The 13417-nt window shown below is 37.2% G+C and overlaps 1 protein-coding gene across 7 annotated transcripts in view; it reads left to right on the forward strand.

Annotated features, from left to right (window-relative positions):
- Window positions 1–13417, forward strand: part of PCNX1 (pecanex 1) — a 173481-nt gene that overhangs the window by 36717 nt on the left and 123347 nt on the right. For all 7 annotated transcript variants that reach the window (XM_036269327.1, XM_036269713.1, XM_036269486.1 and 4 more), the window contains exons 3-5: window positions 10696–10801; window positions 12048–12093; window positions 12856–12945. In XM_036269327.1, the coding sequence (XP_036125220.1) occupies window positions 10696–10801; window positions 12048–12093; window positions 12856–12945 (242 nt within the window). The remainder of the gene's footprint in view (window positions 1–10695; window positions 10802–12047; window positions 12094–12855; window positions 12946–13417) is intronic.

Here is a 13417-nt window from a genome sequence, read left to right on the forward strand (position 1 = left end):
AATAGAACCAGCAACCTTTTTTTTTTATCCTCACCCGAGGACATTTTTCCATTTTTTGTTCAGGTAGAGTGGGAGGGAGAGAGAGGAACAGAGAGAGAGAAACATCGATGTGAAAGGAACACATCGAGTGGCTGCCACCCACACAACCGACCAGAGCTGGGGACAAACTGCAACCGAGGTACGCGCCCTTAGCGGGAACCAAACCCGGGTCTCTCAGGACCACAGGCCGACGCTCTAACCGCTGAGCCAAACCGGCCAGGGCAGAACCAGCAACCTTTTTTGAAAAAAATTTTTTTCTTTATTGATTTTAGAAAGAGAGGAAAGGGGAGGGAGAGAGAGAGAAACATCGATGAGTAAGAACATTGGTTGTCTCCTGCATACACCCCCACTGGGGATTTGGCCCAGAACCTGGGCATGTACCCTGACCAGGGATCAAACCAGCGACTTCCTGGTACATGGGTCAGTGCTCAACCACTGAGCCACACTAGCCGGGTCCCACCCTGTATTTTTAATTGCTTTTGTCACTGAATTGTTCTTTAAATTTTCCTTTTAATTTAAAAAAGTTTGTTTTTATTTTCTTTTAATTTTAAAAAGTTTAATTTTATTGTGAAATGTATATATTTCCAAGCAGTATATCACTTATATGTATAATTTAGAAAATAGTAATCAAGGGAATATTTAATTACCCCACACACAGCTTAAGAAATAAGACATTATACAAATACTATACAAGCCTTCATACACTCCTTTACAATTTTATTCTATTTCTTTTTCTTTATTTAAAAATTTTTTTTCTTTTTTGATTTTTAGAGAGAGAAGAAGGGAGAGGGAGAGAGATAGAAACATTGATTGGTGGCCTCCTGCATGCCCCCCACTGGGGACTGGGCCCATAACCTGGGCATGTGCCCTGACCAGGATTCAATATGGCGACCTCCTGATGCATGGGTCGATGCTCAACACTGAGCCACACCAGCTGGGCTCATTTTATTTCTTTCAGGAGTGACCATTATCTTGAATTTTGTGTTAGTATTCCCTTGCTTTTTTTATTGTTATACAATCTTTGTAGATATGTTTAAACATATATTATTTAATTTTGTCTGCCTTAGGACATCCTAAAGAGAATTATGCAATATGTATTTCTGGAGGAGGGGCTTTTTTGTGCAGAGTATTGTATAGACCTATCCATATTGATTCTTTTTTAAATTGATTTTAGAGAGAGGGAGAGAGGGAAGGAAAGGGAGAGAGAGAGAGAGGTTGCCTCCCTCATGCGCCCCAACCAGGGATTGAAGCTAAAACCTGGGTATGTGCCCTGACTAGGAATCAAATCCGCTACCTTTTGGTGTAGGAAACAATGCTCCAACCTAGTGAGCCACACTGGCCAGGACCCATGTTGATTCTTATAGCTATCATTTGTTCATATTTACTATAGGAATAGACTACAATTTACCCATTTTTGTGTGTATATTCATTCAGATTATTCCAATTTTTCTGCTCTGATAAAACGTTATTGTGTATATCTCTTGGTACCTGGGTATATATGTGGTGTATATAAATGAGCTTGTTTGTTGTGTATTTTAATGTTCAGTTTTATTAGGCAAGCTGTTTGCCAAAATAATTGTATCAGTTTACACTCTCACTATTAGTGTGTCAAAGTCCTTATTATTCCACATCCTTTTCAATATTTGATAATGGTAAGCTTTAAAAAGTTGCTATTTCAGGTAAGTGCTAAGTGTGTCTCATTGTGACTTTCCTTTTTTTTTCTTTTTTTTTGTTCAGATAGAGTAGGAAGGAGAGAGAGAGAGAGAGAGAGAGAGAGAGAGAGAGAGAGAGAGAGAGAGAGAGAAACATCGATGTGAAAGGGACACATCAAGCGGCTGCCACCCACACGACCCAACCAGGGCCAGGGACAAACTGCAACCGAGGCACGTGCCCTTAGCAGGAACCGAACCCGGGTCTCTCCAGACTGCAGGCCAACGCTCTAACCGCTGAGCCAAACCGGCCAGGGCATGACTTTCCTTTTAGTGAACCTTTCTGATTACTAATTAGGTTGAGTAGCTTATATACACATGGTCTATTTAAGTTTTCTGTTCTTCACAGTGTACATTCATGTCTTGTTTCATATTTCTTTGGAGTTGTTTTTTCTTATTGATTAATAGTTTTAAAAAATGATTATAATACTACTTTATTTGTTATATATATACATTACAGACATCTTTTCGAGTTTATGACTTGTCATTTCACTTAAGTTTTCTTAAAATGGTCATACATTCTTTAAAACAAATTTTTTTATTTTTTTTTGTTGATTTTAGAGAGAGAGGAAATAAGAGGGAGAGAGAGATAGAAACATCAAGGAGAGAGAACATTGACTGGCTACCTCCTGCATGTCCCCCCACTGTGGATCGAGCTTACAACCTGGGCATGTGTCCTGACTGGAAATCGAACCGGTGACCTCTTAGTGCATGGGTCGATGCTCAACCACTGAGCCACACCGCCAGATTTATCATACATTCTTGAATATGATTTATCACTTTTTTGGAATTAGCAATGTTTGTTTTTGTTTTAATCCTCTCCCGAGGACACTTTTCCTATTTATCTTCAGATAGAGTTGTGGGGTGAGAGAGAAACATCAACATGAGAGAGCCACATCAACTGGTTGCCTCCTGAACGACTCTGATCAGGGCCGGGGACCAAACCACAACTGAGGTATGTGTCCTTGACTGAATTGAGCCTGACACTCTACTACTGAGCCAAGCCAGCCAGGGCTAGAATGAGCATTTTTGTGTCTTATTTACGAAATTATTTTCTTCACAGATCAGAGAGATATTCTCCTATATTGTCTTATAAAATTGTTATGTTTCTTTTCACATTTCAGTTCTACTAGAAAGTATTCTAATCTGTAGTATCAGGTAGGGATTCAGGACTTGTTTTTCTCTTTTTGAATAACTGGTTTAATCAGTATTTGTTAAATAGACTATCTTTTTCTTGATGGTCTGCAGTAGTCACTCTGTCACAAATTAAGTTTCCATATTTGGTAGGTATGTTTCTGGGCTCTCTTTTCTGTTCTGTTGATCTAGTTGTCTATGCCTGTGCCATTACCACCCTGTCCTAATAACTGTAGCTTTTTACCATGGCTTTTGATATCTTGTGGGCAAACCTCCTTATTCTTTTTCAGGAGTGACTTTGCTATTCTTGGCTCTTTGCTCTTTGATATAAACTTCAGTGTGTAAGAACTTGGGAATTTAATTGGCATTACATTGAATCTATATCTTTACCATATTGAATCTCTCCATTTGTTTGGTCTTCCTTAATATCTTTCAGTGAAGATTTGTTATTTCTCTGTTAAAAGGCTTAAATAGCTTTTATTAAATTGCCAAATTATTTTATACTTTTCCTGCTGTTATAAAAATTTTTTATAATTATTTTTTCTGTTTTTCTCCTTTTAAATGAATGTAGCAGTTTACTTTTATCCAGAAAACTTATTAAATTCCCTTATTAACAATGAAACTTTATAGATTATTTCTTGGTTTTCTATAAATGTTTTATTTCTTCCTTTCTATCATTATACTTCTTGTTTAACTTTTTCATTGGCTATGACTTGTAGCACATGGTTAAACTGAAGTAGTATTGGTGTATAACCTAGTCTTTTTATAATCTTAAAATGAGTGTTTTTAAGTTTCACTATCAAATAGAATCTTTGTTGTAGGTTTTTGTTTTTGACATCTCCTTTTTCCCACCTTCCCACTGTGACTCTCACATTTTTTTTTGAGGAAAAGAAATGAACAGGAAAATATATACATTTATTTCCAGAGCCTGTCTTTGTGTGTGGTACATTATAGCTGTTAGTTTGTTGCATAAATGAATGAATATAGTAGGACTCCTTGAGTCTGATGGTTTTCATTGGCTATGGTGAAGCAGTTATAAATTACTTATTAAATCTTTATCTTATATAAAGAGTCAAAGTCATTAATATGTGTATTACATTTCTGATGTTTCCAGAGAGGAAATTACACATAGAGTTTTATTTACTTTTTTAAAAATTTATCTTTATTGTTGAATGTATTACAGATGTTCCTCATTTTTCCCCTATTGAGCCCCTCTCCCCCACTCTCGCCCCCCTCTTGCCTTTCCCCACACTGCTGTCTGTGTCCATTGGTTATGCATATATACATATAAGTTCTTTGGTTTATCTCTTCCCACTCCCAACCCTCTTTCCTTTGAGATTTGTCAGTCTATAACAACCAATTTGTACTTCTTAATCCCTTCACCCATTCCGCCAACCTCGCTCCCATCTGGCAACTAACAAAATGTTCTCTGTATCTATGAGAATGCTTCTGTTCTGCCTGTTCATTTTGTTTGTAGATTCCATTGTCGATAGATATGTATTCATTGCCATTTTGTTTGTTCATATTTTTTATCTTTTTCTTCAAGAAGACCCTTCAACATTTCATATAATAACGGTTTGGTGGTGATGAACTCCTTTAGCTTTTCCTTGTCTGGTAAACTGTTTATATGGCCATTGATTCTATTCAGCTTTGCAGGATAGAGTAATCTTGGTTGTAGGTTCTTGCTTTTCATCACTCTGAATATTTCTTGCCGCTCCCTTCTGGCCTGCAAAGTTTCTTTTGAGAAAACAGCTGACAGTCTTATGGGAGCTCCCTTGTAGGTAACTGCTTTTCTCTTGCTGCTTTTAAGGTTCTCCCTGTCTTGAACCTGTTGCATTTTGATGATGATGTGTCTTGGTGTGGGCCTCTTGGGGTTCATCTTGTTTGGGACTCTCTGTGCTTCCTGGACTTTTATGTCTGTTCCCTTCACCAAATTAGGGAAGTTTTCTGTCATTATTGTTTCAAATAGGTTTTCCATTTCTTGTTCTCTCTCTTCTCCTTCGGGCACCCCCAAGATGAGACTGTTGGCACGCTTGAAGTTGTCCCAGAAGCTCCTTATGCTGTGCTCATTTTTTGGAGTTCTTTTTTTTTTTTTTTTTTGCTGTTCTGCTTGGGTGTTTTTTGCTTCCTTATATTCCAAATTGATGGTTTGCTTCTTGGCTTTACGTACTCTACTATTGACTCTGTGTAAATTATTCTTTATTTCAGTTAATGCCTCCTTCATTTCTGACTGTGCATCCTTCATTTCTGACTGCTCCTTTTTTATGCTCTTGAGGCCCTCACTAAATTCACTGAGGTTCTCACTGAGTTCATTGAGCATCCTTATAAGCAGTGTTTTGAACTCTGCATCTGTTAGGTTGCTTATCTCCATTTTGCTTAGTTCTTTTCCTGGAGTTTTGTTCTGTTCTTTCATTTAGGACCTGTTTTTTTGTCTCCTCATTTAGGCTGCCTCCTGTGTTTGTTTCTGTGTATTACTTAACAAGAGGTATGGGGCTAGCTGAGACCAGATGCTGCTTGTTTGAAAGAATTTAGGTAAACCTGAAGTAGGATCCAAGACAGGCCAATCCTATGGTTAGGCAACTGGCAACAGCTTGGGTGGGCCTGAAAATTGGGTGGGGCGGGGCCTCAGGGAATCACCAGGGCGGGGCTACCAGTGTGAGCCAGGTTGCTGGAGTCCCAGATATGGCGGCTGTCTGCCGCCCCAGGGAAGGGCTCACCAAAGGAAGAAGCAACTCAGTTCTTCCCCATATGTCTCCGGTGCCTTTCAAGCTGCCTCCCCCATGCTGGAGCCTGGAGGGTGCGAGTCCAAGTAAGTCCATGTGTGGGTCCTTTAAGAGGAGCTGCCTGGGCTCCAGCCGCCTCGGCCTCTCTCAGCCTCAATTCCTGCTGGTTTTTCCAGCCAGACGTTACGGGGACTTCTCTTCCTGGCACTGGAACCCTGAGCTGGGCACTTGGTGTGGGACGAGGACCCCTCAGTCCTCAGGGAGGACCTTCCCAGCGGAGGTATTTTTCTAGTTTTTATCCGCTACACGTGGGTGTGGGACCAGCCCGTCCGCCTCCGCCCCTCCTACCAGTCTCAGTGTGGCTGCTGCTTTAATTCCGTAGTTGTAGGACTTCCATTCAGCTTGATTTCAGGTGGTTTTGAATGATGGTTGTTCTGAAGTTTAGTTGTAACTTTGATGTGGTTGTGAGAGGACACGCACGATACCACATTTACCTACGCCGCCATCTTGACCAGAAGTCCCACATTGAGTTTTATGATTTGAATAAAAACATTTAGGAGCTAGACCATATTTTCTCTCTGTTTCTCATGGCAGTAATGCTTTTGCAGTATTGCAAATTAAGGATCTATTTAAACTGTAGGTGACTTTTAGGCTAAGTTTTCTTAAAATTTATTTTGCTTAGGGACTTTGTTTTTCTGTCTCTCTGCCTGCCGGGATCAGTGGAATGCAATGAAACTACAAGCACACGCTGCTTGGAGAGAGGGGGAGCTTTGCAAGTTAGCACATGCTCCAGATATCTGGATGCAGTCCCATTTATTTGCAGATTGGTACCCCCAGGTCACAAGTGGATTTAAGTAATTTCCTTGAGATGGCATTGCTGCACACACCCTAGCCTTGTCTCTTGCTTTTTTAAGAGAAGAGACCTTGAAGCCAAAAGATAACAAACCCTTATTCACATGCAAATGTAGCACCCAATACACCTGGGTGGGCCACGTGTCACTTCCCCCCTTCCTGCTAGGATTTTGAGAATGCATTAACACAGATTTAGAGTGCTTAACACAAGGTTAAAAAAAGCCCATCTTCCAACCCCCCAAACCCACGTTTTTACCTATTCATACTTTTATGAACATCATTGTAATTTGTATTTGTCAATTTAGTACTGGATTATTTTGCTTAGGGACTTTGTGATGTTTCATATTAAAGCCTGAGCAGTTAAGGCTACTAATAATGAACCAATTAATTTGTGAAGTCTCTTATAGTTCAGATTAGACTCCACCTTTCTGCTTTTCTGCCTCTCCCTGACCTGGGATATATATATATTTTTAAAAGATGGGGAAATTAAGGCATAAAGGTAGAATTTGATGTATTGCATACTGCAATTGACCATTTTGCTTATGTGAGAAATGTAAACCACTATACTTTCCAGGTATGTGCTGAAATCTCTCCACTGCCAAAAGTCTGCAAGGCTTGCCAATAAAGAAAACTCTTACTCAGCCATTGTATATGTTTCGCTATATTTAGTACACCTAGGGCTGGCTAAGAGTTCTGCTTCTGAATTTGTAGAGAAGAGAGAGGTATGGTAATTATGCTAGAGGATTTTTTTGTTTAAGGAGTCATCTATTGTTTTCTTCATCTTTTTTTTGGCTTCCTTAATACCTCCTTTCCACTCATTTTTGGCCATTGAGCATTAGTTCTAGATCATTGTTTCTCAGCCAGAGGTGGTTTTACCCTCCCAAGAGACATTTGACAGTATTTGAAGACATTTTTGCTTATCACAACTAGGGGGAGTGTTACTGGCATCTAGTATGTAGAGATCAAGGATGCTGCTGTGCATAGGATGGTCCCCACAGACAATAATTATGTGGCCCACCTGGTCGTTGTGGCTCAGAAGATTGTGTGTCGTCCATGGACTGATAGGTCCCGGTTTGATTTCTGGTCAGGGCACGTGCCTGGGTTGTGGGCTCAATCCTCAGTAGGGGCCATGTGGCAGGCAGCCGATTGATGTATCTCTCTCACATCAATGTTTCTATCTCTTCTTCCTCTCTCTCTTAAAAAATAAAGAATTATTTGGCCCAAAATGTCAATAGTGCTGAGGTCAAGAAATCTACTCTAGATAATGGTGTTTATTTTTGGTTTTGAACTAGGAAGAGATCTTTAATGCCTATTTATTTAAAGGCATTAATGGTGTTTTAGACTATAAGCTTTAGAGTTATACAGACCTGGCGTTCAAATCTTGTCTCAGTCTTCACTGTTACAAGTACCTACATTCATGTGTGTGGGGAAAAAAAGAAAGAGCAGATATGATAACACATTGTAGAGTGCTGTGTAAGTATTATTTTCACCCTCCCTTCTCACCTGAGCTCCACATACCAGTGGCTCAGTGTATGTTGTATACTCCTCTGAAGCCTTAGCCAAGTTTTTTCACCTTTTGGTTTTTAGTTTTTTCATCTATAATATCATAGATTTTAAGGGAATATTTTATGAGAAAATACAAATAGAGCACATGTTCCCATGACTGGAATATACTAACTGCTTAATAAATATTTGCTCTTATTTGTTAATAATTTTACATTCAGATTATAGTCATTTGGACTTGCCATCAGAAATGCACAGGTAAGATTGTCTATCAGCTGATAACTAGATAAGCAAAATGTATTTTATCCATTAAATGGGATATTATTAGGCTATGAAAATGTATAAAGTACTGATACTTCTACAACGTGGGTGAACCTAGAAAACATTATACTAAGTGAAAGAAGCTAGTCACAAATGACCATACACTATATGATTCCAGTTATATGAAATGTCCAGAATAGGCATCTATAAAGACAAAATAGATTAGCGGCCCCTTAGGCCTAGGTAGGATGGAAAGGGGGGTGATGGTGGTAATAGCTAAAGGGGTTTGTTTTTGAGGATAAAAATATTCTAAAATTGACTGTGGTGATGGTTGCACAGCTTTAGGAATATACTAAAAACTGTTGAATAGCAGAGTTTAAATGGATGATCTGTGATTTATATCAGTAAAGCTGACGTATATAAACTAGGCAAGTGAGGGCTCTCTTTCCTTTCTCTGGGGTTGTATATTTTATCTCTTAATCTTTACCTTGCTCTTCATCTTCTGACTTGCATGGAATCTGACTTTATAGAATGCATTGCAGTGGCGATAGCAGTAATGTTACTTATTGATTATTACTCATCACTAGTTCAGTATGGTGATAGCTGCCTCTTTATACTCACTTAAGGTTTTACCAAATTAGGAAAATATTCCTCATTCTGGCTTGTATATCTTATATGAGTTAACACCAAACAACTAACAGACTTGAGTGTGTTTAACTTTTCTCACTCATGGATGTTTGTATGCTGGAGTGGTCATCAGATTTGTAACTTCTTTCAATATGTTTTATTTTTATAAACAGATATCAAGTTAGAAAGCTAATTTTCCTTATGAACATTTCCGAACTATAGTCAGTGGCCTAGAGTTAGGAACTCCTTAAGCAAACAGGGACATGACAGTTATGAAACTATTAATAAAAACACACTAGAATTCAAACCAGTATAGTGATAAATACTTAAATGGAAGCTATACTTGTAAACAAATTCTGTTTTGCCTATATCTTTTGATTGCAGCTGTCAGAATACCCCACACAAACAGGCTAAGGGAGTTATGGCTCACATTACTGCAGAGTCTGTAAGGGATGTCTTCAAGTGTGTGGTTTCAAGGTGTGGCAAGGGGTGGTTTCAAACAATCACTTTATGGTCCTGTTTCTCTTCACCAGGTTGTGATCTTTTCTTTTCATTGGCTTTTTAGACAGGCTGTCCCCTTGTAATTGTGAAAAAAGAAAAAGCAGTGATAGGCCTTAATTCTTCTCAGCATTAAGACTAGCAGATAGAAATTTCTTCTCTCAACAACAGAACCCTCTCCTGATACATGCTAGCCTGAGTTGGGTCATGTGCTTATTCTGGAACTAAGCTCTATGACCAAGAGAATAGGACATGCTGATTGACTTTGGCTAGCAGAACTCACTTCTAAACCTGAGGATGGGGTCAACCTCACCAAAAGCCATATGAGAGTTTGGGATGGGGCGGTTCACCAGAAGAATTTTGGGTTGCGTTTTTTGTTTGTTTTATTAATGAGGAGGTTGAATTAGGTGCTGGATGGCAAGATAGTTCATATCCACTGCAGTGCCTAGTGTATATCCTAGAACTTTCATCCTTGATAATAATAGCTAAAAAAGTTATTGAGTACTTACTCTGTATATACCTGATAGAATAAGTAGAAAATAGGATTATGATAAATTTTAGGTTGGAGTTGTTCTAAAAGTTGTATTCCCAAGGAACTTTATTTTAAAGCTTTATAAGTTTTTAAAAATTTGGTGTGACCATTTTTCCTAATTTGGAGGATCCCATTATCTTTAAGTACTATTTGTGGACCTCCCCAGTTCTTTGAAGCTAGAACTTTCTTCTCTTTTGTCTAATACCCTCTGTTACTATATAGTGAGCATCATTTTTTTTAACTTAAGCCTCCTACATACAAATCTAAAATCTTAGGTTTCCAGTTCTATAAAACAGCTTTGTATCCCAGTTAAGTACTGTTAACTTAAAAAATACAGATACAAATAGTGGACCAGGATGACTAGTCTCTTGCCTTTTCACCATTGTGTCACACAGCTCAGTCAGACTGCTCCTGAGAGTGGTGCAAGATCAGATTACTCTCTGTGTTTACAATGACCGATTTCTCTTTGCTCTTAGGAAACAAAAGGCAAATCATTTCTTTGCTAGAGTGGTTATATGACACACTTCATAAAATATGTGCCCTATTTAGTGTGCTATAATTGTAATTAAGGTCAGTTTCTAATGTTGGATCGAGTGTGGACAGTTTGGGAGAGTGTTTTAAAATATTTTCAAGTACTGACGTGGTTATAAAATATTTTAAATTATTAGATTTATAAATGAAGAAATATTTTTCTTTTTTTGCCATTTGCTGTATTAAAAATTAGAACCTCTTATTTTATAGAAAAAATATAATAAAAAGAAAACCATTGGTGGGGGAATAATGACAGTTACTCTCTTTTTCTCACTCTTTCCCACAGCGATCCTGGTGGAGGGATTGAAATGTCTGAGTTCATTCGAGAGGCCACACCACCAGTTGGTTGCAGTTCAAGAAATTCTTACGCTGGCCTAGATCCAAGCAACCAGGTAGAAGCCTGTGTGCTTTTATTTTCCCTCCTCCTGATGTTGGTCTCAGGAATTCTCCTGTCTGTAATAGCCATTTGGTGTTTGGGTTTATCTTGCTGATTAATAATTATTGCAAAGTTCATTGTTATTGGCTATATCAAGAATATGTTAGTAGTCTTAACGTGTTTGTGTATGCTTATGTTATATAGCACTGTATACATATCTTAAGTGTACAGCTCAGTGGATTTCTACACACACATTTATATACACAGTATATACATAAATATATACCAGTTTAATTCCCATCCAGATCGAGAAAGTCCCTCATGCCCCTTCAAAGTCATTATTAACTTATATTTTGAGCAAATTTCTTATTGTATACCTCTGTTTACTTGAATCAGTGAAAGGAAGGATTTATTCAAATAGAGTATTATTTGAATATTCTTAATTTTATTCTAAGTTGTGAAATTTTCTTGAGTGTGTTTTTCTTGACTTCATGGAAAACAGATTATAGAAAGAATTAGTAAGACTTGTTGATTTAGTAACTGTTGTGTTATATTTCCTTAAGGTGTTTGTGGAATTTGTGATTTTGTTTATATAATTTTTATAGTAGAATAATAAATGATGGTTGTGAAATTTTAGGGAAGTGTTATACCATCTTCACTATAAGCACTAAATGTTCATTCGATTTTAGTTTTCTGTTTATATAGTTTGTGCTAAAAGTTAATTTTTCATGGATGCCTTAGTTTTTAATTCTTTCTAAATATGATATAGCAGTTTACAAAGAAATACTTCTTGTCTGAAACTGAGGAAAGTACATATTGATTCATTAACAGTTTGACAGTTGAAGATTTAGGTTGGTTTTTGGGGCGTGTATTGTTTTGTTCTCCAAACCTTCCCCTTATATATTCTGACAGGTCTGAATTTATTTCAGATAAGACTCAATGCCTAATTTTGTCATGATGCAGTATAAAAAATGATAATTGTGTGACATAGATTGCTTGAGGTTGGAGGGATCCTGCTCTGGGGCTCCGTGAATGCTGAGCACGCAGAGAGAAGAGTCAGTGGTTCAGTGTTCCAGCACATATGTAATGTGTACACAGTATGTGCTGCATCAGTCTGTGACTCTGACATAAAATGCCTAAATGGTATCTTTTAATGTTGATTAAAGTGATTGATTACATGTTTTGATAATATAATAATTTTGTTTATCTTGCATAGAGCTAGCATTTTAATTAGTTTTACTTGTTTCATGTCATGTTTTCAGATTGGATCTGGTTCTTCTCGTCTAGGAACAGCAGCAACTATTAAAGGTAGACGTGATCTAACTTGAAAGTTACCTCTGATTTTCCATTTAGTTTTGGTTGTAATAAAGATAACTGAGCATTTTATATTTACATGTAATGGAAAATTGTCTTTGAAATTATTTTGTAGATAAGATTATGTATCTTATATTAAAGGTTATTTGATTTAAATTGTATTCCCTTTCATCATTCAAATTTCACAAACGTATTTAACCATTTGCGTTACATTGCATGAATTATAAATTCTGATCTGAAAGAAACTTCCTTGCTTCGAGGGAAAATACTTTTGTGGGTTTTAGTGAGGTTCATAGAAAACTGAGTAATTTAATGTGAAACCTTTAAATTGGGTACAAACGAGACACCAAGAAAAGAGAAAATGTTTTCTCTACATCTGATATATGCCTGTTATTTTATAAATTTGTTTCAGATAACTATATATTATTTCTATCTTATAATTTTTTAGCTTACTAATTTGCCCTGGGAAATTTATGTTGTTTCAAGTTGTTAATAGATAATTTTCATTTTTTTTAAAAAAACTGCTTTTTCTTTAAAAAAATAGTTTTATTAGCTAAATATATGAAGCTTTCCGTATTATTTGGTTTATAGTGCTATTAGAATAAAATGTGGCCTATAAGTTTACTGCTTTCTGATATAGTATATAGTAAACTATATACTATAAACTACACTCCTTGAAGTCTTTCCTTGTTATGCCACCCTATACAGTCATTACTTTTAATATAATGTCTTCACATTTTTCTCTTAACTCTGTAGGAGATACAGACACTGCTAAGACTTCTGATGATATCAGTTTAAGTCTGGGCCAGAGCTCTAGTCTTTGTAAGGAAGGAAGTGAAGAACAAGGTAAGAACATCATTATACCTCTCAGTGACATTATATATTGTGGTGACCAGTGAGAGTTTTTGGAATATGCTGCTCACGTTTTGGCAGAAGTTTATAATGATTTTTTTTTTTATTAATGCTCACCTGAAGATATTTTTTCATTGATTTTTAGAGAGAGTGGAAGGGAGGGAGGAAGAAAGACCAAGAGAGAAACATCAGTGTGAGAGAGACACATTGGTTGCCTCTCGTACAATCCTGTCCAGGTCTGGAGATCGAATCTGCAACCCAGGTATATGCCCTTGACTGGAATCAAACCCTCGACCTCTTGGTTTGCAGACCAACTCTAAAACTGAGCCAAACCGACCAGGGCATAAGTTTATAATAATTCAATATTGTTTTTAAAAGAAACATTAAAATAAAATTATTTACTAGAATAAAATAATAGAGTGCTATAAGTACCTTTAGCTTTCTGGAATTCAGTTGTACATGTTCT

The sequence above is a fragment of the Molossus molossus genome, unplaced genomic scaffold (genome assembly GCF_014108415.1).
Source record: "Molossus molossus isolate mMolMol1 unplaced genomic scaffold, mMolMol1.p scaffold_m16_p_1, whole genome shotgun sequence".
NCBI classification, from domain to species: Eukaryota; Metazoa; Chordata; class Mammalia; order Chiroptera; family Molossidae; genus Molossus; species Molossus molossus.